This window comes from Nothobranchius furzeri, chromosome 10 (genome assembly GCF_043380555.1).
Source record: "Nothobranchius furzeri strain GRZ-AD chromosome 10, NfurGRZ-RIMD1, whole genome shotgun sequence".
Taxonomy (NCBI): Eukaryota; Metazoa; Chordata; class Actinopteri; order Cyprinodontiformes; family Nothobranchiidae; genus Nothobranchius; species Nothobranchius furzeri.
Window position 1 is genome coordinate 56,046,883 of NC_091750.1, and position 25,821 is coordinate 56,072,703.

Consider the following 25,821-nt stretch of genomic DNA (forward strand, 5'->3'; position numbering starts at 1 on the left):
TATTTGCTTTTATTGTATTCTTTTAAATAGTTTTGCGTGTTTTTATCCATATTTAGTCTTTTTTTTTTCTGTGTAACTTTTAGTCCAAAGTGTTGCTGTGTTCAGTCATTTTTCTCGAGTTTTTTGTTTTTATACCCACATTTGAAAGTGGCATTCTTTCCTTTCTGTGGTCTTCAGAGCTTTAGTGTTATTGTGCCCAAGAATAAGAAGGGCCATGGGCCTTGTGGACCCTTGAGGATCTGCCTCCGTGCCTGCTGGCTTCCTCCATGCTACCTGTGCACCACTGGAGCGACTTTATTCCCGTTTGTCCGTCCAGTCATCTCGGTGTCCGTTAGGGGGAGTGTAGGGCTTCCAGCACAGTACGGAACTGATTCAACGCATTCTCCAGATCCTGGACGGGCAGGGCGGCTGGCCCAGGCAAGAAGAGCTACTCCCAGATAGCTTTTTGCCTTCAGATGAGATTTAAAGCTTCATTGTGTATTTAGCTGGTTTGACGCCTTTTCTCAGTTGGTCATCCAAGATTACAGGTGGGGGAAAATGACAGATCCTGTTGTAGCAGATACCCGCCGGTTGAATTCCAAGCCTCAGGACCTGACGGATGCTTACGGCCCCCCGAGCAATTTTCTGGAAATAGACGTTTACGATCCACAGATCGTTGGAGTTGGACGGAATCGTTACACAACTTATGAAGTTCGCATGAGGGTACGTCTCTAAGCACTTTAGTGGTGAAAGTAGCGTCAGTTAGCATGTTTAGCCGCTAGGCTCACGTCCGGACTGAGACAGGAGCCGCAGTGACGCTGAAGAAGTCCGCCTGGAGTGGCTCGAGACGGGGCGCGACTTAAAATCAAAGACCGGGGATTGTTAGCGGCCTAGCTCTGGTGCTTGATGTTGTTAGCAAAGCTCTGCAGAAGTTTCGTAAACAAGCACGAGGGGAGACGGTTTATTCATCCAGTTTACTCTACCTAATTACAGCGTTGTCGTTAAATGGATTTAAACTACAGCTTTGTGTTCAAATAACTTAAATGTCACCGACTTAAACTTGTTCAGCGAAATAAATCACGTAGTTCAAACATGCACAGTGAAGCTAACTGCTAGCAGTAGCTAGTGTACTGTCAACAAATCATAAAAGACATGTTTCCCATTTATATATTTTATAAATGAATAAACACACGTCAGCTATATAATTTCAGGTTATGTTAAGTTTAAATTAAACTTTTTATTTGACTTTAGATTGACTATATTAATCGAAGCTTCAAAAATCTGGGGTTTTGTGAATTTATTTTAAATAAAAATTGGATTCATCAGCTTGTTGCTGACATTTGTACATTTCCTTTTGCAGTTAAATCGGTCTACGTGTGTTTAAAAATCACCAACACAGCAAAATGTATGAACGACTTTTTTCAGGAAGCTGATACCAAGCAGTGTCCCTGACTCAGTAATTGCGTAATTACAAGTTAGCCGGCCTTTCTCCTGCATTTTGTGGTTCAACTGTTAAGAGTTCCTCCTTCACAAGAAGTTAAACTCTATTGCTGCCATAACATGATAGCCTTTGACAGTTTAATGGATGATTTTATTCACTGGAAAGCTAAAACACATAAACCTGATGTTGATGAGTCCATTCATACCAATAGAATTCAGGATTAGGGCATTCAGCTGCTCCAGGTGATCTGATGACTATAGATGTAGAGGTTTGCATACCACGATAACATGTTAGGTCAACGGTTAACTTCTAGACATAATTCTGGCCTGTTCTTTGCATAGACGAACCTTCCTATTTTCAAAATGAAGGATTCCTGCGTGAGGAGAAGATACAGCGACTTTGAATGGTTAAAGAACGAGCTGGAAAGAGACAGTAAGGCGAGTATTTAATCATTCTGTCTTTTGAAATAAAGAGGCTTGCTGGATCGCCGTATAGTTGTGAAAGCAAAAAGAATTGTAACTCCATTGTTAATATCTGATCACATCTCTTGACATTCTAGATGGGATTTCTTTTAGTTTGTACCAAAGTCAGAGTGCGTTTAGATTTTTATTTTTGTTAATGTCTTTTACAATGACTCTTACTACAGATTGTAGTACCGCCTTTGCCAGGGAAAGCCCTGAAGAGACAGTTGCCATTCCGTGGAGACGAGGGCCTTTTCGAGGAGTCCTTCATTGAGGAGCGACGATCGGGTCTGGAGCAGTTCATCAACAGGTCAGCCAAAAACATGCAGTACACGACTCTGAAAAGAGGAAGTGTAAAAAAGTGTTCTGACAATTACCAATAAGCCTTTATTGCCAGATATCTTAAAATATTTATAACCATATAGTATGAAGTTGATAACTGTAAATATTTGTAAAATTTAAAGTTGCATGCATCATTATGAAATTTAAAGACTGGGCCTGTTTCAAATCAGTGTCTGTTTTCAAAGTGACTACGCTTGGACTAGCCATTAGCTTATCAATCCTAATGGACTAAACTTCTATTTTTCTTAAGCAATGCCATTCAGAAAGCCATCTCTACTGATTATGTCAGTAATTGTTTCTAACATTTGCACAGAAATGCTTTAAAAAGTCTGCAAAATTATCGCAAGGGCATCAGAAAAGTTATTGGGGCTTCTTTGATGGTCAGTTTCACACATTTGTTCAGCTCTTTCCTGTCTACAGGAAGGCGTTCTCCCGTAGATGGAATATGCCAAACTTGCATGTTATCGTCTTCCTTGAAAAAGGGTTTAAATTAGCTGAGTTTAATCATTTTTCTGGTGTGTGTGTGTGTGTGTGTGTGTGTGTGTGTGTGTGTGTGTGTGTGTGTGTGTGTGTGTGTGTGTGTGTGTGTGTGTGTGTGTGTGTGTGTCTGTAGAATTGCAGGTCACCCTTTGGCCCAGAACGAGCGCTGTCTTCACATGTTTCTGCAGGAGGAAACCATTGACCGTAACTACATTCCTGGAAAAGTACGACACTAGGTTTACTAAGGGAGATGTTGGGGTGAATGAGTGGGATTGGGGGGGGAACCAGCAATGGACTGCCTTTTATTCTCTCTCAAGACTTCTCTTCCTCTTTCTGCTTTATTTGCCTCTTTTCCTCACTCTGCATCATTGCAGTCTTTGCATTAATGTTCATCTGCTACATGTAAGGGTATGTTAATGTCTGACAACACGGCGATTCAGTTCCCCTCTTGTGCATTAGTTTAATAACTGTGCAATAGGAAACGCATCCACAGTAATTGTCTAAACGTTTTGTGAAAATTAGTCATTTTAATTGCAATTCTCAGAAATGAAGTGACTGCTGTTGTACTGTTGAGACATTACCCGATAAGTGAATTAAAGAATGCAATATAATGAGAATAAAGTAGAATAATATCTAAATGTGTATGCTGGCACTAATGCTTGCCTTAAGGGTACGTGCAGACTGTCAATGCAAATTCTGATCCTGTTTTTCTTCTCTTGTTATTTTTTTAGGTATGAACGAAGTAAGTTTGCTTTATTTACTTCTATTTACTAAAGCTTTCTGACAGTTAAAGGTGGTTGCATGGGCACTCTAAAGCCCAAGAGCAATAGTTCACAGATACTTTTGTAATGCTGACATTCATTTATCTTGTAAATTTACTGAATATCTTTCCTGTAAGTCACTAAAACATTGGAGTAATTAAGAACATTTTGCATTCCAGCTAAAGTGACCTGCAGAAGGGCTTCTGTCCAGCAGAGTAAGAGTCACCACTGAAGTTCTGTGAACTGTTGTTCTGCAGGGAACACATGGTGCACATCACCCATAACAAAAGCTCTTTTGACACATTGCTCCTTGAGCTAATTCCCCAAAATTTGTCATTATTTGTTGCACTAATCATAGCCTGCACCTCGCTCCTGTACGCTTGCCTTGTCCTGTCTTTTCTTTAGCATCGTTTGATCACCGTTATTTTGCTCAGCATATTGATCAAAGGCCAGACACTCATGATTTTCTGGTAGAGATTATTCCATTAATTTATGTTGTCATCCAGTCCTGAAGTGTCAAATGGGCTTTTCCACCAGTACCTACTCAGCGTGGCTCAACTCGGTCCAGCACAATTCCAAGCCATTTCCACTAGCGACGTTTAATATGTAACTGCTGCTATTTTAGTACCAGCTTCAAATGTTGAGCCGGGCTGAAACGCATTTTCAAAGACTGACGGTTACTGATTGGTTTGGGAGTGAAGTCATTGGTTGCTCCAGGGTGTTCCGATTTGCTGTATTCAGCTTTTGCAAGTGTCTTCTTTCCAGAGTCTGAAAAACCAATCAATCAATCAATCAATCAATCAATCAATCAATCAAAGCTTTATTTATAAAGCGCCTTCCGCAACCCTGTCAGGAAGCCCAAAGCGCTGAACATTGTACAGTTGTATGTAAATATATTGAATAAATCAACAATAAAAGAATATTGATATATAAAATATAAATACATTTTTTTTTTTTATAAACTGTTTTTATAAAATATAAAAACAGTCTGAGATGGAGCAAAATGTTCAGCATCACTACCATGGGGCAACAGTAACTCAGGGATTAAGGCTGCTTTATACAGGTCCATCTCAAAAAATTAGTATATTGTGATAAAGTTCATTATTTTCTGTAATGTACTGATAAACATGAGACTTTCATATATATTGATTCATTACACACAACTGAAGTAGTTCAAGCCTTTTTTTTTTGTTTCTAATATTGATGATTTTGGCATACAGCTCATGAAAACCCAAAATTCCTATCTCAAAAAATTAGCATATCATGAAAAGGTTCTCTAAACGAGCTATTAACCTAATCATCTGAATCAACTAATTAACTCTAAACACCTGCAAAAGATTCTTGAGGCTTTTAAAAACTCCCAGCCTGGTTCATTAGTCAAAACCGCAATCATGGGTAAGACTGCCGACCTGAATGCTATCCTGAAGGCCATCATTGACACCCTCAAGCAAGAGGGTAAGACACAGAAAGACATTTCTGAATGAACAGGCTGTTCCCAGAGTGCTGTATCAAGGCACCTCAGTGGGAAGGAAAAAGTGTGGCAGAAAACGCTGCACAACGAGAAGAGGTGACTGGACACTGAGGAAGATTGTGGAGAAGGACCGATTCCAGACCTTGGGGGACCTGCGGAAGCAGTGGACTGAGTTTGGAGTAGTAACATCCAGAGCCTCTGTGTACAGGCGTGTGCAGGAAATGGGCTACAGGTGCCGCATTCCCCAGGTCAAGCCACTTTTGAACCAGAAACAGCAACAGAAGCACCTGACCTGGGCTACAGAGAAGCAGCACTGGACTGTTGCTCAGTGGTCCAAAGTACTTTTTTCGGATGAAAGCAAATTTTGCATGTCATTTGGAAATCAATTGCCAGAGTCTGGAGGAAGACTGGGCAGAGGGAAATGCCAAAATGCCTGAAGTCCAGTGTCAAGTACCCACAGTCAGTGATGGTCTGGGGTGCCATGTCAGCTGCTGGTGTTGGTCCACTGTGTTTTATCAAGGGCAGGGTCATTGCAGCTAGCTATCAGGAGATTTTGGAGCACTTCATGCTTCCATCTGCTGAAAAGCTTTATGGAGATGAAGATTTCATTTTTCAGCACGACCTGGCACCTGCTCACAGTGCCAAAACCACTGGTAAATGGTTTACTGACCATGGTATTACTGTGCTCAGTTGGCCTGCCAACTCTCCTGACCTGAACCCCATAGAGAATCTGGGGGATATTGTAAAGAGAAAGTTGAGAGACGCAAGACCCAACACTCTGGATGAGCTTAAGGCCGCTATCGAAGCATCCTGGGCCTCCATAACACCTCAGCAGTGCCACAGGCTGATTGTCTCCATGCCACGTCGCATTGAAGCTGTCATTTCTGCAAAAGGATTCCCGACCAAGTATTGAGTGCATAACTGAACATAATTATTTGAAGGTTGACTTTTTTTGTATTAAAAACACTTTTCTTTTATTGGTCGGATGAAATATGCTAATTTTTTGAGATAGGAAATTAGGAATTTTGGGTTTTCATGAGCTGTATGCCAAAATCATCAATATTAGAAACAATAAAAGGCTTGAACTACTTCAGTTGTGTGTAATGAATCTAATATATATGGAAGTCTAATGTTTATCAGTACATTAGACAATAATGAACTTTATCTCAAAATGCTAATGTTTTGAGAAGGACCTGTACTTTTCCGTCAGCTCAAGCGTGGACTCGCGCACACGCATGGACGGAGATGTTTTCTTTTCAGACTTCTCCGAGTTGCGAAGCAATTCCCACCAGGACAGCAGAGGGCGTAGCACTTTGTTGTACTATCCTGTCACCATTGCAGTTCATGATAGCATATTTACTATTTTCTTTATGTTGTGTTTATGTATTTCAGAGACTTTTTAACATGGACAAATTTGTCCCACATTCTCCTCCACGTCTTCATGCAGACGCAATCTCTAAACCCTTGTTTCCCGTCATTTCCATTTACGAATGAAATGGTCACGAGTGAATAAACATTCATTTTTTCAGTGAGACGTTCTTCAATCTGCTTCGTTTGCCGCTAGATATCTTGGGCTCTATCTTTTTGAGAGGGCAAAGGCAGTGCTGTAGATGAAGATAAAGGAAGCTTGTGATCCCCGTCACTTTTGTCAGATAGCTAACAAGTTGGGCATGTCTCCGTCAGCCTTTGCGAACCTGTCAAAGAGTCCTTGCGCCGTCACATAATGGTGTTTTGTGTCTCCGTGCAGACGGAGAAGTATAAATCAGGCTTTAGAAGTTTACGATGGCTTGTGTTTTGTTTTGGGGTTGCAAAGAAATAGCTTCTTGCTACTTTTTGAACTCGGGGACCATCCCGCTTTGGCGAGTGCGCCCACTAGAGCTGTTCTAATGAAAAACCACTCAAACTGCATAGTCGAGTCGAACAGCACTGAGAGGTGCAACAAAGACCAAAAGCCTCCCCAGACTATCACACTACCACTACCATGTTTGCCTTTTGGTATGAGGATTTTTTTTTTGATGCTACATTAGTTTTACACCAGAAAGTGTCACATTCATCATATCAGTCCACAGAATTTTCCCCCTAAATCAAGATGTTTTCATTGGCAAAGGTTAGACGGCCCCTGTGATGCTTTTTGGTCATGGTGCATTGTGTAATGTGTAACAGTGGATTTTGTTGCACGGGTCCCCCTGCGGCTCGAGGAAAGGGGTGTTTGGGTCTGCATGCCTTGGACTGAAAACCTGCATGCAGTCCCATGTAATTCAAAGCTCCTTTTAAGTCTGCTATTTCAGCTTCCTGCTGCTTGGCCTTCTTAGTAAGGGTGTTGGTAGAAAGTACATTAAAGCTAAAGAAAATAACTCGAGTTATGCTCAGATATAAGTAGAACTGCAGGAGTTGGCATGTTCTGTGGTTTTTCCAAGAGTAATATTTGTGGTTATTTAAAACAAGTGCAATTCAGACACTGTCAAAGCACTTCTAACTCCAAATGTAATGTCTGATCTGTGTAGAAAGGACACGATGCACAGCACCTTGATTAGGTCCTGTGATCGTTTCCGTGTTCAGTGGCTGGACCCACTTGTTGCGTCATCATGCTGGTTTTATTTCTCACGTCCTGTCTTTTCTCTCCCTGTCCCATTGCAAAGACAACAGAGACGGCTGCATCTACATTTATTTCTACATCACATAACTGCAAGGCTGCGGGGAACGTCAGAAGAGAAAATTATCTACAGCGTATAGAAGCAAGATGACTATACAACTGAAATCAAGTGTATAAATAGGTTTGTGTTGTCAGTCATACCACATGTATGTACATTATTTTGTCATCAGTTAAGAAAGCAATGCTAAATATATATTTTAGTCATTCCATTATGATTTTTTTAAACAATGAATATTATTCCTTCTGTATATTTTTTGATTTGATCAGTTTAGAAAAAGTGTAGTTATCTGCTTTCTTTGGTTTGGTTTTGTTAGCAAAATTGTGATTATTTTCTTGTTGGTTTCCCAAAGTTAAGCAACATGTAGCGCCCTGAAAAAGACAGCAACACGTCATTCCAGTCGGTCTGTTTCCCCTAGACTTTTTGGCTTGTTTTTTCTTCAGTACTGCATCATTGTTTTTGTTGTTTTTGACCGAACAGTCAGTTCAGCTAGTGGGAATGTTAGATAAATACCGTATCTCAGCACTGTGACGGAGCAGCTCATTACAACAGTATCTTGTTTTATCTCGTATTTAGCATCTGTTTTGTTGGGGATATAACATGAGTGCTTAATATGTGCTTTTTTTGGCCATTTAATTCTTTACGGATATTGTAAAATGTAATTATACATGCTGTCATTACTGTCCCACTTTGGATGGCAAGGAACCTCCTTGATAATCCAGCCCATGAATAAATTTCCTGCTGCCTGCCGTGTGCCGTCTCTTCAGTTTTGGCGAGAAAACGAAATTTCAAAAATCAAATAATTCAGTTTTGGAGTAGATTTGTGCATCGCTCCAATAGAAAGTCAGTGGAGTGTATTGGTTATGAGTTTTTTTAAACTCCAATGAAGAATGTACTTGTTTTATGGAATTATGATTTTTTTTAACTACTGATGAAGAAGCTCTTGCCAAACTAGAGGAAAAGGAAAAAAATTTTCATACAGCACCTTTCAAAATAAAACTCCTGAGGTGAGGTGCTTAGAACAAAAATATTAAAAAGATAAAAATGGATGAAAAAGAAAAAAAATGTAATTTAAAAAAAAGGTTATAATTGTCTGTTTGGCTCAGCACAAATCTGAATATTCGTAGCAATCAGTTACTTTTTATAGTGAACATGGACTGGTAATTGATAAAATTGATGAACAAGCTATTAAAGTTAAAGTCCCATTAGTCATCACACACTTATGAAATTAGATCTCTGCATTTGACCCATCTCCGTGGGGAGCGGTGAACTGCAGCAGTGGCTGCACTCAAGAATAATTTGGTGGTTTAGCCCCCCAATCCTACCCCTTAAAGCTGAGTGTCAAGCAGGGAGGTATTGGGTCCCATTTTTAAAGTCTTTGGTATGACGTGACCAGATATGAACCCAGATCTCCCGGTCCCAGAGTGGACACTGCCACTGAGAAGGTCATGGGACTGTTTATATTTCTAAGAAAATTAAAAAAATTGGGGCAACAATCACAAAAAATATCTACCAAATGGCTGGTCACTCATGTTTCTGAACTAAACCATGAGTTCAGATGGCCAAAAGAATGCATTTTCTACTGCCAGTTAAAAATTTATACACCACATCCATGTCTCTTGACAGCTCTATTTTGTTTACTTCTCACTTTGGGCAGCTCAGAGACATTTACAAAATGTAAAATTTAAAGATCGTTGCTAATAAGCCTGAAGGATATTAATGACCAAGTGGTTTTATTCTAAGTTGAATTTTACTTTTCAGAAATTCCCAGAGACTTCTAATAATTCTGGATGATGGCCTTCAGGACGAGTAGGGATTAACCGTGGGGGGGTATTCTGGCCTCAGGTGGATTAAACCTGTCCAGGAATAGTGATCTTGTGATGCAGATCACGAACTGAACGTAAATCGAATTAGCTACAGCATGACCGTATTTAGACCAAACTATTACATGAAGCTCATAAACTTGTACTGTTGCCTTGAAACACACAAGGACTCGTGAAATGCCCAGTTCAAATATTTAATCAGTTGTGACTGTAATTCTTTAGAATTTCAAATGTTAAAACAAAAAAGAGAATTTTTTTTTAAATTACACGTACACTGTGATGGAGTCATGTGTGAAGATGGTGACCTATAAAACCAGTTAGCTTTGATGTGCTGGCCCTGTCCCCTGTAATGAAAGTAGACAGACTGGATGGGAACAGAGGGTCAAGGCAGAGATTAGGTTGTGTTTTGTTTGCCATTTGAACCATGGAGCTCAGTCTGCATCCATGACGCTCGCTGTATTTGCCCAGACACCCAGTTGGGTTAGCTTGATAAAGTGGAAGTAAATTGAAAGAGCAACCCAAAGCAGCGTGACTGAGCATGGACAAAAGGTGGGACGAATGGTAACTATAGCACCACTGGACATGGAGGGAGGGTTGGAGATAGAGAACATAGAACTGATATATTTGTTAAGTTCAACACGATTAAAACAAAATGTACTAATTGAAGATATCACAAAAAAACTGAAAATAAAACATTCACTCACCAATTCTGCATCTTTTTGATGCTTTTAATTATTTAAATAACTGCTTGCAACAACCGCAGTTTGGAAAAACAAAGATTAGCACTGATTAAATAAGCAAGGTAACTGTGAACACCAACACTGTTTATAGTGAGGACGGTGTGGATTGGTGGGCAGAATACTTCGAAGACCTCCTCAATACCACTGACAAGTCTTCCTGTGAGGAAGCAGAGTCCGGGGACTTTGGGTTGGGCTCTCCATTCTCTGCTGCTGAGGTCAATGAGGTTGTCAAAAGCTCCTCAGTGGCAAGGCCCCAGGGGTGGATGAGATCCGCCCAGAGTTCCTGAAGGCTCTGGATGTTGTTGGGCTGTGTTGGCTGACGCGGCTCTGCAATACTGCGTGGACATTGGGGGCAGTTCCAGTGGACTGGCAGACTGGGGTGGTGGTCCCCTTATTTAAAAAGGGGGGCCGCAGAGTGTGTATCATCTACAGGGGATCACACTTCTGAGCCTCCCTGGAAAGGTCTATTCTGAGGTTCTGGAGAGGAGGATCCGGCAGACTGTCTAACCTCACTTTCAGAAAAAGCAATTTGGTTTTCGTCCTGGCAGTGGAACACTGGACCAGCTCTTAGGGGGACCCTCATGGGGTCCTGGAGGGTGCGTGAGAGTTCTCCCAACCAATCTACATGTGTTTTGTGTTTTTGGAGAAGGCTTTCGACCGCGTCCCTCGGGGAGCCCTCTGGGGGATACTTTGGGAGTATGGGGTACCAGGCCCTCTGATACAGGCTGTTAGGTATGACCGGTGTCAGAGCTCGGTGCACATTGCCAGCAGTAAGTCGGGCTTGTTTCCAGTGAGATTAGGACTCCGCCAAGGCTGCCCTTTATCACCGATTCTGTTCATAACTTTTATGGACAGGATTTCTAGGCACAGCCAAAGTGTTGAAGAGATCTGATGGTGGCCTAAGGATTGAGTCTCTGCTTTTTACAGATGATGTGGTCCTGCTGACTTCATCAGAATCTGATCTCCAGCTCTCATTGAAGCAGTTCACAGCCGAGTGTGAAGCATCTGGGATGAGAATCAGCTCCTCTAAATCCGAGACCATGGTCTTGAACCGGAAAAGGGCCTTCTCCAGGTCAGGGACGAGGTCCTGCCCCAAGTAGAGGAGTTTAAGAATCTCGGGGTCTTGTTCGTGAGTGAGGGAAGTAGTGACTGAAAGGATGAGATTGCGGGTACAAGCAGCTGAAATGAATTTTCTCTGCAGGGTGGGTGGGCTCTCCCTTAGAGATAGGGTGAGAAGCTTGGTCATCTGGGAGGGGCTTGGGGTAGACCTGCTGCCTCCTGGACGCCTCCTTGGTGAGGTTTTCTGGGTATGTCCAACCGGGAGAAAGCCTAAAGGAAGACCCAGGACACGCTGGAGAGACATGTCTCACGGCTGGTCAGAGAACACCTTGGGATTCTTTATACTTGTGTTGTCTCACAAAGCTCCATAAAAAAAACTGAGCTTTTTCTAGTCATTGAATGCCACATTTTACATCAGGCAGCTGCTCTCATCCTTTGAATGGATTAAATTATGCTGTACATTCACAGAATGAAACTTTTAATGTAATAATTTTTTAAATGTATAACTTTATAAATGGGAACACTTTTTGGCACTGATCAGAGATATCACTCACATCACTAACAGCCAAGAGGACCGAGCCATCTCATCTCCTGGTCAATTTACCCCAAAGTTCCAACAATGAAATCACACCCACTAACTGTTAGCCTATCAGTCTGGTCTGAAGAATATCTGTTTTTCCAAACTGAGGTCATTCAAGGATTGATCTGCAGCAGATAAGAAATTAATTGATAATAAACTTTCCATAGAATCAGCCTTTAAAGTCTGATCTATCCCTTTGGATAAGCCAAGAAACATGAGAAAGCTTCACATAAACGTTAGTTAGTTAGTTAGTTAGTTAGTTAGTTAGTTAGTTAGTTAGTTAGTTAGTTAGTTAGTTAGTTAGTTAGTTAGTTAGTTAGTTACTCAGTTAGAAAAATGCATTGAATGTGCAACACTATTTTCTGTTTTTAACTTCTGCTTGATCTGTGAATATCTACATCTAAAATGTTTGCAGGATGTGATTAAAGCTGCACCAAATGTCCAAGAAAATCACAAGAGAAAGAAATTCAGGTCAGCTTCCTTGACCAGAAGCACATAAAAGCCCACCTGGATTTATAGGAAAATTAAATTGTAATTTGGATTTGGTTCAAGTTTCTCAAATGTTACAGAGTGAACTAGTGACAATGAATCACCTTGATGTGAAGTTGCATTAGAAATAAACACACACCTTCCACAATATTACTCTTTTGGTGGAAGAGATCAAAGAAACACAAGGAGAAGCGCTAATATTTGCATTATGGTCATCTTGTTTTATCTTCATGCATGCACATCACTCCTTTCATGCAAGAGTTTTCATTTCATGCAGACAAATGAGGAATTTAAATCCATTTTATTTATTTAGATGTAATACTTTACACAATCCCATGCATGTAAGTCATGTGATCTATTAAAACTCCTGTGTGTAGTTGATTAATTAATCTATATATCAGTTTGCCTAATAAATATCCATTTTAATCTTAAAAATATTTTTCATTTGGAGACACAGTGTCCTGGAGTACCGTGAAAGAGGAGGCGAGATTGTGCTTGATTTAATCTCAGCTCCTCCTGCTGCGACCCCCTGACCCATCAGAGGGCTCAGGTCACTGGGTGCACGCATACACGATGAAAGTGAGCTAATATTCCGCTGCTCTTCTTTGAATCTGTGGAGCAACGGGAGCAACGCAACTGAAAGAGGGGCGGGCGCAGGATTACCATATATGGGTGTTGCTACTACAGGAAATCACGTGCTCACGTTGGCACGTTCAACCGACTCATATCTTTGACTTGGTTTAACGTGTTTTATAAAATGGATATAATTCACTTTTTTATCCCAGAATCGCTCGCGTTTGTCATTATTGTGCTTCCGGTCGATATGAAGCGTAAACTTATGTTTGTTCTTCCATTCATGAGTTAAAAGCTCCGCCCACCGTTGCGTCAGTTTGTTTGTACACAGCCGCTCCAACAAAACCGACACGCACAAGCAGGCGGGATATTTCATCAGCAACCACAGACACCGCTTCTCTCCTTCGTCTTTGTCTTTCCACTTTTTCATACAAGAAGAACAATACAGGTAAAAACCTCCCAATTTAATTAAACCACTTTATACTTGTCTTTTAAATATAAGTCTTGTTAAACTGACATTTTCCCCAACGTGTAACGTTTGCTCACCAGGAATTAGACTGATGCAATCCTCCTCGTGCGTTTAATTGGCGGATTGTTCGAAAAGAACATAGCGTTCCTCACATTTATTAAATTATTGCTTGCGGTTTAAAACGTGTATTTTATACACAAAGCATGCTAGTCACGTCGAGTTTATAAGCGGTAGTTAATGTTTTGTAAATCGGCTTAATTAACTTGACATGTGAGCGGCGAACCAGCTGATGTAGTTAGTCCAGCGCGTAATGGAAAACCAAGAACAAGAGCAGAAACTGGTAACCTAATAAGGAGAGACCATTGTGGAAAACCTGCTTAAATTGTCTCCCGCTACTGAACGCATCGTTACACTCAACTGTTTTATCAGCTGAGGGTTTCATTCATTGTTTTGGTTTTAGCCGGCTAGCACGCCGTGCTACTACCCTCAAGGCGTGGGGAGAACGAAATGATGCTTTCAAAGACCCTCTCATCGACTCCGGAAATTTCACAAAACGCTGTTAAGTTGATATTAATTTACATTAATCTTACCGAACATAAAGTGCATTAACTGTCAGGTGATGTGGGTGTTTAGATTTATTGAGCCAGGAACATGTAGGAGATTCACGTTGGTTTTAGGTTGATTTAAAACAACAAAAGCTGACGATTTACGTTTATTTTTCACGTTTGAAAAGGTCAAAGCATCCTAATCATGTTTTTTTGGGGGGGCATCCTGGCCTCATATTTTGCTGTGCTCGCCTGTTTTCGATGTAGTAACGCAGTAATTACAGCAGCATCTACACATGAAGGCGACACTCGTGAGCCGAGCACGTCGCAGACGCGTAGGTAGCTGCTGTTTCTCCAGTTAACATGAAAATGCCACTCAAAACGATGGCGGAAAGTCGCTCGTTGTGATTGACTCTGCTTTGTAAGTAAGAATATTTTAACTCTAAATAATTTGAATCACATCGAAGTCCAACAGTCACGACTCATCAAGGAGAGGCATCTTTCCGGGTTATTTGTGCCAAGCTTCCTGTCTTTCGGGGTGTTACCGTGTCTATGTTGCATCAGCCTGCTCAGATCCTCTACATAAATACTCAGATATATGCAGTCTGACGAAAAATGTCCGATTTATTTATTTACATGTATAGAGTGAAGGTCAGGTGGTTTTGATGAAGAGCGGTAAAGGAGAACTTGATGTATATGCCACGTTATTTAACCAGGAAGTTAAATACACGAGGAAGTGGCACGTTTCCCTCTCCCGTGTTTGCATTTTATTAACATTTTTATGCGGTTAATGTGCAGCTTACCTCTTGCATAACATTTTAAAAAGCCTTTCAGGGTGTTAATCAACCTTAATCGTTATCATTGTGCTTTTATTTTGAAATTTTAATGTTAAAACTGTTAATGTCGTTATTGAAATATACATCAATTAAAAAATAATATTTGGATTACAAACTTACTACAGAGCTGTTAGAAGGGATATAAGACAATACACTGAAGTATTGTAATATTCCGTTTTATGATATTAAAGTTGATATTTAAAGAGACAATGTGTAGTTTTTACCATTAATCTCTTGAAATATCAAAATGTTGAAAAATAATTAAATAAAGCCCGGCCGTTTAAAAATATTGGTGGCTTCGTAACGTATAATCTTAAAAACCAGGTCTAAAATACATGGGAGTGACTCTGGGTCACGCCATATTAGACGCCATGTTTCCTTCTATGGAAGTCCATGAGGACAAAACACATTTATTGATTTGTAACAAGCGGTTACTAAACCTTCCCCATTCATAAACGTTGTTGTACACATTTACCTCTTCACTTTTTGCCAGTGTTGAAAGGGAGTCTGATGTGCTTGTCATTTTGCTGGAGGTTGAACGTTCTGACGAAATACTCATTTGAAAATTGTGCTTCCAGGGATTTTTTACTGTAATGGCCATTTGTTGGTCTGGTCTTAGTAGAACACAAAAATACCACTTACTTGTAGTGATTTAGGCCATGGAAAATACACACTGCCCCTTTTTAAAGCAGCAATAATTTATATGCATTTCTTCTGTGTGGTGCAATTCAAATCCCAACTGCTAGGTGGCAGAATTCTGACAGAACAACGAGATCTCGAGATAAAACAGGATGTGTCTTGGAATTGTCTTGCGTACGTTTTCCAATTGAATTCAGTTTCAACGTTTACAAATATTATCTTTTTTGGATCGTTGCATATCATATGGTCTCCCCTGTATTATCAAATATATCCCATCGTCAGATTTTACTAGATCCATTTTTCGATTCTGCGTTGCAGCTTAGTGTCCACACCTCAGCTTTCAAGAAGTGGCTACTATGTGCCAAACAGGCACTACATGGGCTTATGCTGTTGTTCTTGGGTCAGGTAGTGTAAGTACTGTTGGAGTTGGTCATGGGAAGGTGAACAGGTTCTTCCTTTGTCACATTCCATTTCACGGAGAGAGCAGTTTTTTGGCAGGGATCGTGGTTTCCTACCAGGTGCCTTGAAAGGTTGGTCAGCTCATTCTCAGCAGTCAGTTTCCACAGATACGTGAACAAAAGCTGCTATGCAGCTTTGTAGAATTAAAGACATATATTTCTGATGCTATGTATGATTTCAGACTCTGGGAAAAGCACAGAAGTTAGTTTACCTTCCAGGTTTATCTATATTTTTCTGTCATTTCTGGTGTGTTAGGTGTTGGTTAGGTCTTAAATTGGCCCTCATAAGTTTGTCTGGTTGCACAAATCCTATGTAAGAATTTAACAGAGATGGACAACCATGTGTTTGTTCACTGTTTTGGATGTACACAGTTGGATATTTTTACAGTATATTTTCTGTTCATCAGTGATCCTGTTCCACAAAGCAGCGTTGTTGTCAACTGTCGCAGTCACAACAAACCCATGTGCTGTTGGGGACAAAACAAGGAGCAGCAGCAGACTGTAATGAGGTTAGCAGGTTTGTTACTTCTCAAGCTAATCCTCTTACAGTACTTGGCAGTTGCAGCCAAGCTAAGGCAAGTAACAGGACCATTATCCCTGAAGCCTGTTATAACCGGAGTGCTGCTGGACCAAACTGGGCACAGTCCTCGAACACATAAAGAACCTTTCAGTTAGTCTCCATTAGGGTACGGCAGTGAACACGTTCCTAGTAGATGGATGTTTTTATACAAGGAAAGTAAAGGGTTAGCAGCAGCAATCATATTAGTCTTTTAAGATGCACTTGTGGAGTTTGTACACGATACTTTTGTGAACCACACCTCTGAGCAACCTGGCTTAAACCGACCTGACTATACAAATGAGCACCCTCGTGAAAACCACAAGGAAAAGATTAGCGCTAAGCAGACGTGACTTGTGCCTCAGTCAAGGCTCGTTCTACTGAGACCATCATAGAACCTCCACATTTTTCTGTGACAAAACCAAGGATGTTCAGTTCTCCACGGCATAGTTGCCCTCGAGCACCTTTTTGTCCTCAGTGAAGGGCTGGGTGAACCTCCTGAGGAGGTCACAGCCAGCTGGGCACTCTAATAAATGTTTATTAACACAACACACACTCTCAGATCTCAGTTCCTGGTGTGTGAGTGGAAACGCTGCTGGAATGTCACACTTAAAGGGGAATGGGCGGTTTTCCACCATGTACCCGTTTCCAGTGGGGCTTCAGAAGATCGGCTGTTTGTTATGGATGTAGTCAGGTGCACTGTACTTTTTGCAGTTTCATTGTTCGGCTCTGTTTGTCTTCATTTGAGTGAACCCGTAAGCGTACGAGGCAGGATGTTCTCTTTTGAAACGCTGGGACAAGCTGAGCTTTGATTATTGGGGTTGTGTTGATTTTGTGATATTAATAGAATTCGGTCTTTGTACTGAAACATGGAAAATCGTGAGAGCTGGCATCCGGTGCACTAAAAGAGGACAAGTCTAGACTAATCTACGACTGAACTGTTGCACTTTAGCTATCGCCTTTGAAAAGGCGAAACTTTTGGACCTTTGGCTTTTTTTTTAAACAGCTAAACCATTTGTAGAAGTTTGTTCCAGAATATCAGCGTATTTTCTCGTCCAAGCGAACGACCGGACTCAGATATCCACACAGTCTCAGACACAGGCGGCCCAGTTTGTGCTGATGGTTTAGGGTTTCAATTCTCTTCACAGCCGTGAAGTGACCGATAGAACTGAGATGTGAGGGAATCAAGTATCTTTGCTTCAATGGCCTCAAACATGGTGCAGCATTACTTTTAGCATCACCCAGACCCTCAAACATCTGCTTGAAGATCATTTTCCTCACAGTGTAAATAAAGCATGAACATGTGTCTGGGGTATTTACCTAAATTACTACCTACTTAAACCTCCTGGCTGTTATTCTGATGTTAATCTTGTAGCAAGAAATTAGCATCATTGCATAAACTTGCAAATAAACAAACATCCTATTCTCCTTTGTAAATGATTTGGTGCAGCCTTTGCTGATAAGATAATCTAGCAGGGCCTTTTTAGATTTTACAGATTCTTTTAGGTGGAGTAGCAGCGTGAGTGTAAGTTCAGCTTCTCCTGTGATCCGAGTGATTTAGCAGCCAGAACAGCGAGCACCAGGCCGTTCCGACTCAGACAAATGTTGGATTTCTGTTTATTGGTGTTCACACTCTCACACACACTTCATAATGTTCTGAGTGCTGCTCTCAGTGTTTTTGTCCATGTGAAAAAACAAAAGTTACTAAGTTTGGACTGTTAATCAATGGACTCTGCTTCAACTTTTCTCAGAATTTGATGGTTGGGAAAAAAGATTTTTTTACATCTTCTCCAAAGTGGAATGTGACAGAACCTGTTGCATCAAATATCTGGAAATGACACCTGGGGTAGAAGGCTTTTCCTGATGGGTGTGGATTTGTTCTTCTACGCCACGCGCCTAAAACATGACGCACACACATCATGGAAACTTCACCACTTGCGGCTCTTTCAATATAGGCGTGTGTGTGCAGCCTGTACCTGCTCCATCCAGATGGGCCCTCCTGAGGGTCCTTGACCTGCAGCGATCCTGTCACGTGTTTGTAGAATCGGTGTAATCATTATAGTTTCTGTTATCCCGAACGTAACAACCCTTCACGACCTATGTAACGGGTGGTTTTGTCCTTTAGGCTGTGTTTTGTATTTATTCTCTTATTTAAATGATGGTGTGTGTTATTTCTAAGAAAAAGTAGCTTTTAATAGAATAGATTTAGTCCTAAAACCTGGTATAAAAGCAATTTTCTTATGTTTTCCCAACTGACACAGACTTTTTTCAGCTTTTCCCCAGAGCAGAAGGTTAATCTTATCATCCCGCTGGCTCATGCTATCCTCCCGCGTCTTGTTAAGATTAGCTCCCTCGTCTCCTCACAACCTCTGGATTTCCCAGGGTTCTTCTCATGTCCTCCAATAACAGCGCCAGTGTTAGAATAGGCTTTTCTCACAGCAAGGGAGTGGTGAGGAGTTAGGCTAGGTGTTTCTTTAGTTTTCCTAGGGGTGTGTCGAGCAGCAGGTTTATTTGTTAAAGCTAAATTAAAGGCTTGTGATTTTAAGAAGGTGGTAAGAATTCCTGGAAGTTGCACAGCTTGTTATAATTTAAGTTTCATTCTTTTGAGATAATAAAACATCAGGTATTTTTCCAGCACCAAACTCATGAACCCTCTTTTTTTAATATAAACAGGAAGAGCGTCACAATCTGAGCATTTAAATCCAAACCCAGAGCTGTAAGCTCTGGCATTTACTCAATAGGTCCCTGTTTTCAGCTCTTGCTTTCTTGTGTTTCCTCACAGGTCCTAATCTGCTGCTGTGAACACACACCTGCCACTTCCTGCTCTGTGTACCCAAGCCTCTTGCCTAAGTGAACACACACCCACACACACACGTCAGAGGACCAGTAATAATCAAGCACTGTACTTGTCCACCGTGCTCCAGCAGTCCTGATCTAAACAGTCTCTCTCTCTCACACACACACACGAAGTATTTAAAACACTTAGCCTGGTTTAGCACACACACACACACAGCAATCATGACCAACAAGCTGTCCACCTTTGGCAAGATCCTCCTGCGTCGCCGCGCGCTTCACTGCTCCGGCGAGGAGACCCAGTTCGCCCGTTGTTTGTCCACCTTGGACCTCATCGCTTTGGGAGTCGGCTCCACGTTGGGCGCTGGCGTCTACGTCCTCGCCGGCGAGGTCGCCCGAGACAAGGCGGGGCCAGCGATCGTCCTCTGCTTCCTCATTGCCGCTCTGTCCTCCATGCTGGCCGGTCTGTGCTACGCCGAGTTTGGCGCTCGCGTCCCCAAGACGGGCTCGGCGTACCTTTATAGCTACGTGACGGTAGGAGAGATCTGGGCCTTCATCACGGGGTGGAACCTCATCCTCTCATATGTCATAGGTGAGCTTCAGCAGGAGCTGAGATCCTCAGAACTGACCTCACTTCCTGTAAAGGAGAGCACCTCGCTAAGTTATCTTTGATTCTGTTTACTTTTAGGTACAGCCAGTGTGGCCCGAGCCTGGAGCTCCACCTTTGACAACCTCGTTGAACAAAAGATATCTGGATTCTTCAAAGCCTCCATGGCGATGAAAGTTCCAGGCAAAGTGCTGGCCGAGTACCCCGACCTGTTCGCCTTGATCCTGGTGCTGCTGCTCACAGGTCAGTTGGCTTTTTGCTTTTATCCCAATCTTTGTTGTTGTTTTTAATTCTGAGAGGCTTGAACAGGAAGTAACACTCCTGTTTGGTCAAACTGCTACATGGATCTTTAACTCGGAACAGTCTTCACACTCATCTCACAGCGAAGGCGACATTTCAGCAGCGCTGTTAGAAAGAAGTGCTTTTGCTGAGCGACGGTTTTTTGGACGTGTTAAAGTGGGAACATGTCCGCCCCCTCAGCGGACGGAGCGGCAAGCTGTCGATGCTGAATATGAATTTCTTCTCGCTTCCTTCTCTCAGGACTGCTGGCCTTTGGCGTGAGCGAGTCAGCACTGGTGAACAAAATCTTCACGGGCATCAATCTGGTGGTTCTGGGGTTCGTCATCATATCCGGCTTCGTTAAGGGGGACACGAACAACTGGAAGCTCACAAACGACGATTACCAGCAATTCGTAAAGGAAACCAATCGCACTGCAAAGTGAGTGAATTTACACCCTAATTAGAACAAACAAATGTGTTTGATCATCTAATGTGGAATTATTCTTGGTTGTAAGACGATGAACTCTCCTGAATCGTCTTTTTTCTGCCCATCAGTGTACAGGAAGAATTTGGCGAAGGGAATTTTGCTCCATTTGGCTTTGCTGGAGTCTTGAGCGGTGCGGCCACCTGCTTCTACGCCTTTGTGGGCTTCGACTGCATCGCAACAACCAGTGAGTTACCGAGTTCCAGATATTTGTTTCTTTATTTGTTGTTCATGGGGAGCAGAATAGAAAACATTCATATTTTGTCATCGTCAGGCGAAGAGGCGAAGAACCCAATGAGATCCATCCCCATCGGCATCGTGGCCTCGCTGCTCATCTGTTTCTTCGCCTACTTTGGCGTTTCCGCCGCCCTGACCATGATGATGCCATACTACGCGCTGAACTCGGAGAGTCCTCTGCCTGAGGCCTTCAGTCATGTGGGCTGGGCTCCTGCCAGGTACATCGTGGCTGTGGGTTCCCTCTGCGCTCTGTCCACAAGGTGAGGACGCTCAGATAATTGAATCACGGCTACCACGATCCTGTAAGTAAAATGCTAACAGCTGATCTTCTCTCAGCCTCCTGGGCTCCATGTTCCCCATGCCCCGTGTTATTTACGCCATGGCCGAAGACGGCCTGCTGTTCCGCTCGCTGTCCAGGATGAACCCCCGCACGAAGACCCCCATCCTGGCCACCATCGTTTCTGGCATCGTTGCAGGTAAAACAGCCCTGTCAGTTGTTGATCCTTGTATCTCTCTGGTTCTTTTCTGCTGTGAGGCAACGGGCCGTGTTTGCTGTGTCATTTGGTTTCTGTGAGATTAGAGGTAACGGCTCTATCTCCTGCCTCAGCGGTCTGTCAGTCCAGGATCAATAACGCCTCCTGAGATGGAACAGCAGCTCCAACATTTCCTTTTTCCCTCACAGCTCTGATGGCATTCCTGTTTGACCTGGGAGCCCTGGTCGACCTCATGTCCATAGGAACTCTGCTGGCCTACTCGTTGGTGGCCATCTGTGTCCTAATTCTTCGGTAAGCACTTTTTATTTTCCATCAGCTCATTGTGAGTCTGAAGCTTTATAGCAGCGGGTGTTCTAATGCTTCCTGCTCGTTCCCCTGAAGCTACTTTAAAAGCATTGCTCTGTGTTGAGCCGTTGTTCAAAGGTCATAGAGGTTTTACACTTTCATTCTTCCACACGTTTGATCTAAAATCTCCAGTTTCATTTGTGCGTTTGTGTTTTAGAACGTAATTACATTTTTGCCTTCCATAGGTATCAGCCGGGCAATCTAAACTCACCCAGTCAGACGGAGAAGCTGGTGGAGCTGGTGGAAGGGGAGAAGGTGGCTGTAGGTGGAGAGGACAGCGGTGACGAGTATGGGATGGAGACAGACGACCGTTCCCTCAAAGAGACCTTCACCATCAAGCTGCTCTTCTGTCCAAGTGGAAAAGTCCCGACGCAGACCTCTGGGACCATCGTCTACGGCACTACTGCTGTCATATGTAAGTCCAGATTTAGCGTAGAGTGGCGTCATCCAGATGTTGACATCCTCCTCACACTGATGTCTCCTCTCGTGTGTCTGCAGCTGTTCTCATCACAGCGCTCTGCATCATCCTGGCCAACTGTCTGGATGGTCTGCTCAAGGCTCATCCAGGTGTCCTGGTCCCTTGTGTCATCTTGGCTCTGCTCTGTGTCGTCTGCATCGTCATCATCTGGAGGCAGCCGGAGAGTAAAGAGGCTCTCACCTTCAAGGTAGGTTTGCTGAAATCAGCCTCGGACATTTTTTCTGATTTAGTTTTTAAAGCATCACTAAAAAAAAAAAGTTTTCTGCTTCTCCCTCTACTGGTTGAAATTGGAATTACAACGTGCTAATTCCAACACAAGCTATGTCTTACTAAATAAATCACAAAGTAAAAAGACTCACACTGTTGGCCAAAAAATGTTAAGTCCTGTAGCAACTTCAGAAGAAACAGGGTGGAGTCAAACACTGTTTCCATCATGGGAGAAGAAGTGGAGGTGGTTGAGTAATACAAATACTTTGGAGTTCACCTGGACAACAGACTGGACTGGAGAAAGAACACTGAAGTTGTTTACAAGAAGGGACACAGCAGACTGCACTTCTTGAGGACGCTTAGGTCCTTCAGTGTCTGTAGCAAGATGCTGCAGATCTTCTACAAGTCTGTTGTTGAGAGTGTAATCTCTTCAGCCATCATCTGTTGGGGTAGTATAATCAGAAGCAGGGACCTGAAAAAGCTCAACAGCCTAATAAAAAGGCTGGTTCTGTTCTGGGGACGACTGTGGAACCACTGGAGGAGATAATGCAAAGAAGGATTCTCCAGAGAATCAAGAAAATGATGGACAACCCTGAGCATTCTCTTCACAAGACTGTCTGACAACAGAAGAGTGTCTTCAGTCAGAGGCTTCTTCAGTTTCGCTGCAACACTGACCGCTACTGGAGATCCTTCCTGCCAACAGCCATTGTAATATACAATAACTCTTTGACAACTTGATTATTATTATTATTCTGAGCTACTACAGCAATCAATTTCCCTCTGGGATCAATAAAGTATTTTTGAATTGAATTGAACAAAGCAAGGCCATCGACAGGATGCCAGAAAAGCTCAATTCTTCTTGCGCTTTTTATTGACGGTTGGTAGCTAACTGCTGGTCTGCACAGTAAACAGCTGTTGCCATGAAGCAGGTAGAGACCCCCACTATTGTTCCTACCTGAACCACTAAACTGTTAGGTACTGTTTCTGGTCAGCAGAGGGCTACTGAGTGCTTCAGGAATCGCTGAAACCATGTTTGAAAGTAATAGCTTAAAGTGATAAAAACTTTGGTGTTTCTTTAAAATGTGTCCTCTGTTGTCTCCAGGTCCCTCTGCTGCCCTGGCTGCCCCTGTTCAGTGTTTTTGTCAACATCTACCTCATGATGCAGCTGGATTTGGGTACATGGTGCCGGTTCGCTGTCTGGATGCTGATTGGTGCGTTTGAATCCCACAGATCCTGCTTCTGTCGCTCCAAAAGGGTTAGCTGTTTCATAACTTCCCTTCTGCTTCCTTCCTCTCCTTCTCAGGTTTCGCCATCTACTTCTTCTACGGAATCCAGAACAGCAGTGAAGCCACCAACAGGTCGTCCCCACGTAAATACGAACCTGCGCTGCAGAACAAGAGCCCCATTTACAAGGGCGCCCCTGACGAGAGCGACGTAGAGGGGGGCAGCAGCCCCTGATGTGGAGCGGCACAGACCTGAGGGGGGCGACGTAGAGCAGCTACTCTCCAATCATCTGGAGCATAGGTGGATTAGAACGCTGCTCTGGGTTTAACGGGAGAGAGGGCAGGAAAACGCCACACACCTCATACCTCTGATTCGGAGGCTGATTAACTTGACTACTAGACGCCATTTTCTGGACCATCCGTTTGGTTTGATTAAGCCTTTACCCTCAGCAGGCGTAACACAACGGAACTTTGTTACGTTTTAACCGTTCTGTCTTTTAAGGACCACAGTATGAACTCACTCGCACCCCCGAGTGACGCGTCAGAGCCCAGCAACAACACCGCCGCTCATCACCTCTTCTTCATGTGTCTGGTTTACGGTCTTAGTGCAACGGCTTGTTGTTGAGTTTACGTAAGGTCGGGTCCATGTTTATGTTCAACATCCAAAGCTTATTGCCCCACAGACCCTCAGACAACCGCTCTGGTTTCACTCGTTCTGTGGCCTTTGATTTCAACTCTTCAGACTTAAATTAGAGCTTTGTTCCTAACCGTTTATGTCAAATAGTCCTTTTAATGAGTTTCTTACATATCTGTTTAAAGATCCTTCCCAGACTTATTCTTAGATGAAAGAGCTTTTCTGTTAGGAGGAATTAGGACCTTCGATAAAACTGAAGTTGGTTTTATTTCCCACTAAAATCTAGTTTTACAGCCAGGTTTTTTAACTTCTTGTGAAAAAGTTTTCCACAAAGGTTGAAACATTTATTTCTTGGCAGCTTTGTCTGTTAAGTTCTCTTCACTTGTGTTTATTTTTACACTTTATTTACTTCTGTTTAATAGAAATGTTAATATTTATGTGTTTATAGTTGTTTTTGGTATATCTTAAAATACGTTTCCTTGCCATTACGTATTCATTTGCACAAATGTGCTTTTTAGACAATGTTCCTGTACAGTTTTTAGACTGCTGATCTTTTTTATTATTATTATTTTCTGTCACATGAAATATTTTGGTCCCTCTCAACCAAACTGAACTATTTTGGAAACTGCTTTCCAAAAAAAAAAGATTGACCACTAAAAGTTGGTTTTTTAACATATTTAAACCTATTTTTACCCATAATCCTTTGGAGTCCATCGGAGAGCTTATTTGCTGTGCTAGTAAAGTGCTTTACTGTAGTGTACAGTATTCGCCGAGAACTGGATCTTTGTATAAATGCTGTAAAATATGCATATATCATTTGTATTTGGGGGCGAATGTGAACTTAAATGTAATTCGAGGCCGTTTTTGTAAATTAACCAGGAAGGAATCGATGCTGCTGAAAGCCAAATCAGATCTGCTCCTGTGGAAGCTAAAGTCTCTGGACCAAATCCCCCAAAGTGGAGCAGATCTTTAGTCCTCCTGCTGATTAAATCCAAACCGAAGGATTTGTCACAGGTTGGATCAGCTGAAAACGAAGAGGCTTTCCACAGAAACCTGCCACTAAATTATCTGCGTGAAGCGTCTGACTCATGGCGCTCATCACACCCCGCCCTTGTGCCTTTTGGAAAAACGTATCCAGTCATCTCCCCGTTTGGTGCTGTCTCATCAACAGCAGCACCTTATTTCTGTTTTGCATCCTGTACATACTGCTGTCATGTAAAAATAAACTGTATTTTAATTTTCCTTTTTTAATAAAAGTGATGCATATTGTGGTTTTGGGTTCCCGTTTGTCCGTGACTCGTGAGTCAGTCGCCTTACCGAGCGCACGGCCAACATTCAGCTTGATTGTGCTTTAAAACCAGATGAGGCAGGTTTTCATTTAGCTAAAGTTGAGCTTTATGCATCACAGGTGGAGCTGAAAACTAAAAATTATTCATCATTTAGATTTGATTCAGTTTTTCTTAAATCTGAGTTTCTGCTGAAAACATTTTAACTGGTTTATGTAACAGAAAATGACTGAGATGCTTTGAATTCTCTAAAACAACCAGTGTGACCTGACTGGCAGGTGTGTGTGTGTGTGTGTGTGTTACACCTTCACCCAGCAGCCAATATGATGTCAGGTGACCTCGGGTGTGTTTTCCTCTACCACAGGCGTCTGCCAAAAGGAATTTATCATTTTTGAGAAATA

The 25,821-nt window shown here is 42.3% G+C and overlaps 2 protein-coding genes across 2 annotated transcripts; both read left to right on the forward strand.

Moving 5' to 3' along the window:
- Positions 1–323: 323 nt before the first annotated feature.
- On the forward strand, positions 324–2,983 carry snx12 (sorting nexin 12). Its single transcript, XM_054730714.2, has 4 exons — positions 324–702; positions 1,762–1,857; positions 2,067–2,191; positions 2,837–2,983. The coding sequence occupies exons 1-4, from the start codon at positions 538–540 to the stop codon at positions 2,937–2,939; spliced, it is 489 nt and encodes a 162-aa protein (XP_054586689.1). The 5' UTR covers positions 324–537; the 3' UTR covers positions 2,940–2,983.
- Positions 2,984–19,175: 16,192 nt separating this feature from the next.
- slc7a3a (solute carrier family 7 member 3a) lies at positions 19,176–23,872 on the forward strand. The gene is made up of 11 exons (XM_015961312.3): positions 19,176–19,738; positions 19,835–19,996; positions 20,294–20,471; positions 20,588–20,703; positions 20,791–21,013; positions 21,090–21,229; positions 21,436–21,538; positions 21,778–22,007; positions 22,091–22,257; positions 23,380–23,488; positions 23,581–23,872. The coding sequence occupies exons 1-11, from the start codon at positions 19,372–19,374 to the stop codon at positions 23,733–23,735; spliced, it is 1,950 nt and encodes a 649-aa protein (XP_015816798.3). The 5' UTR covers positions 19,176–19,371; the 3' UTR covers positions 23,736–23,872.
- Positions 23,873–25,821: the final 1,949 nt, after the last annotated feature.

Coding starts and splice junctions, on each gene's coding strand:
- snx12 (XM_054730714.2), top strand. CDS start 538: ATGACAGATCCTGTTGTAGCAGATACCCGCCGGTTGAATTCCAAGCCT. Junction 703..1,761: donor CTTATGAAGTTCGCATGAGG/GTACGTCTCTAA, acceptor TTCTTTGCATAG/ACGAACCTTCCTATTTTCAA. Junction 2,192..2,836: donor CTGGAGCAGTTCATCAACAG/GTCAGCCAAAAA, acceptor GTGTGTCTGTAG/AATTGCAGGTCACCCTTTGG.
- slc7a3a (XM_015961312.3), top strand. CDS start 19,372: ATGACCAACAAGCTGTCCACCTTTGGCAAGATCCTCCTGCGTCGCCGC. Junction 22,008..22,090: donor CGGCACTACTGCTGTCATAT/GTAAGTCCAGAT, acceptor GTGTGTCTGCAG/CTGTTCTCATCACAGCGCTC. Junction 22,258..23,379: donor AAGAGGCTCTCACCTTCAAG/GTAGGTTTGCTG, acceptor TGTTGTCTCCAG/GTCCCTCTGCTGCCCTGGCT.